The sequence below is a fragment of the Neomonachus schauinslandi genome, chromosome X (genome assembly GCF_002201575.2).
Source record: "Neomonachus schauinslandi chromosome X, ASM220157v2, whole genome shotgun sequence".
In the NCBI taxonomy this organism is placed as follows: domain Eukaryota; kingdom Metazoa; phylum Chordata; class Mammalia; order Carnivora; family Phocidae; genus Neomonachus; species Neomonachus schauinslandi.
This window is the reverse complement of record NC_058419.1, coordinates 73,461,793-73,467,792: the sequence shown is the minus strand read 5'-3', so window position 1 is coordinate 73,467,792 and position 6,000 is coordinate 73,461,793. Positions and strand designations below refer to the sequence as shown.

Genomic DNA, 6,000 nt, shown 5'->3' with positions numbered 1-6,000 from the left:
ACGCTTCTTGCAGCGCGGTGGCTTGAAGCCGCCGCCCCAGAGCTGCCCTTTCCTCTTCGGTGAAGTTTTCAAAAGCAGCTAGAGACTCGGAGGAAGCGAGGAAAGTGCCGGGTAGGACTGACGGCTGCCTTTGTCCTCTTCCCCTCCACCCCACTCCCCGCCCTGTGTCTCTCCTGTTGCTGCCTCGGCCCGCTCCTCTCTGCCCGTCCCCCTACCCCCGCCCCAGTCGGCCCAGCGCGGCCAGCCTGAGTTTGCAGAGAGGTAACTCCCTTTGGCTGCGAACAGGCGAGCTAGCTGCACATTGCAAAGACGGCTCTGGGGAGCCCGGCGACCAGCGAGCCGCTTCAGCACTGCAGCTGGGACCCGGGTAGTTAGGCGGTACGCAGGGCGGGCCCCCAGGTTCCCCTCATTCCCTTCCCATCTCCTGCACGCAGCAGCTACATTCCCCCCCCCCCCGCCCTCCGCGCCCTCAATTTGCAGGGCCAGAGACCAAACAATGAAAGGGCAGGGGGCAGTGAGGGCTTCAGTCGACAATTAAAAACAAAAGCAAAAACAACCGAACCAAACAAAACAAACCTCCAAACCCAAAATAAAACAAAAAGAGAATAACCCGGTTCCTATTTGCACCTGCTTCAGTGGACACTGAATTTGGAAGGCAGAGGGTTTTCCTTGTTTTTGTTTTGTTTCCTTCAAGACTTGGGCATCTTTTGACTCAACCCTCCCAAGATTTCAGGAACAGACTGTGAGCCTAGCAGGGCAGATCGTGTCCAGCGCGTGTTTTCCTGGGCAGGAGACTTTGAGGCTGTCAGAGTGCTGTTGCGTGGTTATTCCTGCAAGTTTCCTTCCCAGGAGCTTCCCGCAGGTGGGCAATTAGCTGCAGTGACTACCGCATCGCAGCCTGTTGAACTCTTCTCAGCTAGAGAAGGGGAAGCGGAATAAAGGAATTAGGCGAAAGAGTCAGCCAAGCTCAAGGATGGAGGTACAGTTAGGGCTAGGGAGGGTTTATCCCCGGCCGCCGTCCAAAACCTATCGAGGAGCTTTCCAGAACCTGTTCCAGAGCGTGCGCGAAGTGATCCAGAACCCGGGCCCCCGGCACCCTGAGGCAGCGAGCGCAGCACCTCCCGGCGCCCGTTTGCAGCAGCAGCAGCAGCAGCAGCAGCAGCAGCAGCAGCAGCAGCAGCAGCAGTCGCCGCAGGAGATCAGTCCTCGGCAGCAGCAGCAGCAGCAGCAGCAGCATCATCAGGGTGACGATGGCTCTCCCCAAGCCCAGAGCAGAGGCCCCACAGGCTACCTGGCCCTGGACGAGGGACAGCAGCCAGCCCCCAAGGGCCATCCGGAGACCGGCTGCGTTCCAGAGCCTGGAGTGGCTTCAGCCACCGGCAAGGGGCTGCAGCAGCAGCAGCCAGCACCACCGGACGAGGATGACTCAGCTGTCCCATCCACGTTGTCCCTGCTGGGCCCCACTTTCCCGGGCTTAGGTAGCTGTTCCACCGATCTTAAAGACATCCTGAGCGAGGCCGGCACCATGCAACTCCTTCAGCAGCAGCAGCAGGAGGTAGTAGTATCGGAAGGTAGCAGCAGCGGGAGAGCGAGGGAGGCCGCTGGTGCTCCCACCTCCTCCAAGGACAGTTACCTAGGGGGCAGTTCGACCATCTCGGACAGCGCCAAGGAGTTGTGTAAGGCAGTGTCGGTGTCCATGGGCTTGGGTGTGGAGGCGTTGGAGCATCTGAGTCCTGGGGAACAGCTTCGGGGGGATTGCATGTACGCCCCGCTCCTGGGAGGTCCACCCGCTGTACGTCCTTGCGCCCCGCTGGCCGAATGCAAAGGTTCTCTGCTGGATGACGGGCCAGGCAAGGGCACCGAAGTAACTGCTGAGTATTCCCCTTTCAAGGCAGGTTATGCGAAAGGATTGGATGGCGACAGCCTGGGTTGTTCGGGCAGCGGTGAAGCAGGGGGCTCCGGAACACTTGAGCTGCCATCCACCCTTTCTCTCTACAAGTCTGGAGCACTAGATGAAGCGGCAGCTTATCAGAGTCGCGACTACTACAACTTTCCGCTCGCCCTAGCCGGGCCGCCGCCCCCTCCGCCACCTCCCCATCCTCACACCCGTATCAAGCTGGAAAACCCGCTGGACTATGGCAGCGCCTGGGCGGCTGCGGCGGCACAATGCCGTTATGGGGATCTGGCGAGCCTGCATGGCGGGGGTGCAGTGGGACCCAGCTCAGGCTCACCCTCGGCCACCGCCTCCTCTTCCTGGCACACTCTCTTCACAGCAGAAGAAGGCCAGCTGTATGGGCCCTGCGGCGGGAGCGGAGGCGGCAGCGCTGGTGAGGCAGGGTCTGTAGCCCCCTATGGCTACACTCGGCCACCTCAGGGGTTGGCAGGCCAGGAAGGTGACTTCCCTCCACCTGATGTGTGGTATCCCGGCGGTGTGGTGAGCAGAGTGCCCTATGCGAGTCCCAGTTGTGTCAAAAGCGAGATGGGCCCCTGGATGGAGAGCTACTCCGGACCGTATGGGGACATGCGGTAAGTTTCTCCTAGACATGTCTTTGAATGTAGAGTTAGTCGGCGTTCTGGGGTATCTCTCCTCTCCTACCTGCGGGAACACTCTACCCCTGCAAGAGCTCAACAGTGTTCCATAAAAAGGGCCGTCCTGAATCTGGAGCCTTCTGGGTACTCCTAGCCTGCCAAAGATAAGACCATTGTGCTCAGAACCCCCACTGTGTGCACCAGTCCCCACACTGAGAGCCCTGGGTGCTGGAGTGTGCCCTTCCAGATACCTTAATAACACCTCCCCCATCTCCAGCCTCTTAAAATCCTGAGTACCTCATGGTGCTCTATGTCCCAAAGGCTCCAAACTTAAATCCAGTAGTAAGAGCCACCTTCAGAAATAAAGCTCCTAAGTCCTCCAGTACTTTTTCTCATCCCTCTTCCCAAATCCGAGAACCTAGACAGGAAATATGGGCAGTTTCACCTCTTAGAGTGTGTTAGGGTTTGCCCTCCAGCCTGTGGCCTGTCTTGGCAGGTTAAAGGCAAAAAGACTGGCCCAAACTTTTCTCAGTTCGCCTCCTCCAAAGACATAAAATGGAGGTGCCGGATTAGGGAAAGAAGGTCTGAGTTCTCTGGGTTCTGAGGGACGCTGTGTGAAGACAGGGTGAAATTCCTTCCCTGGCAACAACTGAGGAGTTGCCCCAGAGTTGGAAGTCAGCAGAGAGAATCCAGCCAGGCAGGAGTAGAGCAGGCAAAGGTAGAGGACAACTTTCTTGGTAAACACTGGGCAGTATTTGCTCTCCCAGGGTGACCATACTGGACGTAGCTGCTTGGGTCGGTCTTCTCTTGTAAAGAGTTTATTTTCTCTATGGAGTACAGCAGATCCACAGTCCCCTACTTCAAGTTTGCATCAGATCCATAAAAGAGGATAATGTTCTTTTAATGAATAATTTAGCCAGGCTTGAGTCTGACTTATAAAGTGTTGGAAATTTTTTAAAAGAATTTCCTGCTATTCCAGTGTGCTCAGAAATTGCTTTTGGGAAGGAATATATTCCTTCATTTTAAGAATATGCTTGCATTTTTTTTATTAAAGTATAGTTGACATACAGTGTTATATTAGACGTGCTTGCATTTTAAAACATGAGCTGCTACCTCTAACAAACTTAGTTAAGAACTGTTAGGGACCTATGAGCCATAATTTTGCCCATGAGTTTTAATTAGGACGTGAGAAAAGTGGTGGTCAATTTCACCTTGCTTATTAAAAATTCTTCCTACATTTGTTGAGCTTCTTGAAGATCATGTTGAAGATTCTCCCCCCTCCCCACCCCAACAAAGATACTAGTTTATCTCCATGAGGGAGGGAATACTGACCAAGGAGCTAACTCCTCAGGTGTGCTGGGTACTTATGTCCCCTTGGAGTTGTGTCTTGTTACGTTTTGCTTTAGCTGTTTTGTTTTATCTGTGACTTTTCCAAAATTTCTTTGTTAGCCTTAGCATCTTTGGCGACTTAAACCCAACAATTTGCCTCCTTTCACTGATGCTTTTGTTCTTGGAAGGTTGATAGAACAGTGTCAGGACAGAACGAGAAGGATAGGATTTCATAAAGTATTATTTTTTGGGCTATTGAAGAAACAGCTTCTTACCAGCCTTCACATCCTAGTATTAGATTATAAGTGTTTAGCTTACAGGATTTTCAAAGGGTTTATTTATATCATCAAAATGTTTTCCAGTTAGTTTGGTTTTTTAAAAATTATTTTTGCAATGTGGTTATACCGTGGAATTTTTCTTTGTTTTATAAGAACAGATTTACTTGGTAGGTTTAATTTTTTTCCCCTAGGGTTGTTGCTAGTCAGTTCTACTGTGAACTTTTTTGAGGGATGGGGATGTCTCAGGTGCTTCTTGACATAACCATGGTATTAAACTGGAACCTTTTCTCTTCCGCACACCCTCCCCCACAACTAGCTCAGTTAATAGGGAGGAAATGAGCAATTCCACATCTTTGTTAAGGGATGGGTTTCTTTCTTTTTTTTTTTTTTTTTTGAAGATTTTATTTATTTACAGCCTGAGCCGAAGGCAGACACTTAATGACTGAGCCACTCAGGCGCCCCAAGGGATGTGTTTCTTTGAAAATACAACCTGAGAATTTCAGGAAGTAGATATAGAAAGCAAAAAGTTCTTCCCATGAGGTGTGCAGTAAGCTAGGTTATTTTATCCCAGGTCTTAGTGGGAAAATTTCTCTGTTAGAAAGATCTGCTTAAATTAATGACCTTAACTAGTGAGAATTTAACAGTACCCAAAGAAAGTAAAAGATTATTAATCTTCCCTGGTTTGTGGTTGCAGCACTGGCTATGAGAGTCTAGTGAAAGGGAAAACTGGCATTCCTGTCTTGTGGGTTGACAAAGGATTTTCATTTCTAGGATATAGAAAATCGTTGAGTCAGTTTTTTGAAAATTTATCAATTTCATCAAAATGCGACCAACCCCAGTCTAAAAGTTGACATTTTCTTACTTTATCTTTCTTTCCCTCACTTTGTTGGGGCACAATCTGGTGAAAGGCAAGGGATTTTTTAAGCCAAAGCCAGAGCTTCCACCCTGTCTGTATTGCATGCATTATGTGCTAAATTTGAGTTAAAAATCTAAAAATTCTAGAGGCTTCCAATAATGTCGGATTCCTCCTTTCCCAAGTGTGTGTGTGTTCATACACATTAGTTAATTGGGGGGGGTTAACTTTAGTAACTTTTGGAATAACTCTATGTTCTTACACATCTTCAATGTTTCTGCTCAAAGGAGAGAGGTGGAAGGAGAGAAACTGAAGGTGGTCCTTTAAAAACAACAACAACCCCCCACAACAACAACAACTTAATTTAGCATGTGCTTTGAACAGAAGGAAGAATAAAAAGTGATGGGGCTTCTGTACAACCCTGATGATATTTAATGGAGCTGTCTTCTTTCAGAGATCAAACAAGACTACAACTTTGTTAATTGACCACCTGCCCACTTGCCAGAAGTAAGACCTTTTATATTCCAGCAAGCAGCACAATAATATGAAAGAATATTCTTGGGAGCTGAGGCCCAAGGAAGCAAATGCCAGAATAAGAGTTGGGATTTAGATTAATTATCTGGATGCAAAAAGAATTTTTCTCTTGGTAATTTATTCTGATCTTTATAATAGGTAGTATTTTTGTAGTGCTTTGAGATTGGCAAATCCTGCTTTTTCCCCTCTTAGTTATTTAAAAAGAAGGCATTTTATTAATCCCCTTTCCATCTCCTCTCCCCTCTTTAGTTATCAAACAAGTTTTTATGACTATTTTGCAAGGAGCGTTTTTTTTTTTTTTTTTTTTTTCCCTAACGCAGAATTTTGCTTTGGGACTGAGATAGTCTGATGCTTTCTGTCCATAGTCCTTGAGAGTCAGTATGTTGGAAAGAAGCATCCTTTCTCCATTGTCAGCAAATAACTAGTGAGTTATGTTTGAGTACCAGTGATCAGAACCAGAGGATCAAGTAGCCACAC

At 48.8% G+C, this 6,000-nt stretch overlaps 1 protein-coding gene across 1 annotated transcript in view; it reads left to right on the top strand.

Moving 5' to 3' along the window:
• Nucleotides 1–973: 973 nt before the first annotated feature.
• The window catches only part of AR (androgen receptor), a 176,531-nt gene continuing 171,504 nt past the window's right edge, over nucleotides 974–6,000 (top strand). Inside the window, exon 1 of the mRNA XM_021679980.2 lies at nucleotides 974–2,526. Coding sequence (XP_021535655.2) covers nucleotides 974–2,526 — 1,553 coding nt within the window. The remainder of the gene's footprint in view (nucleotides 2,527–6,000) is intronic.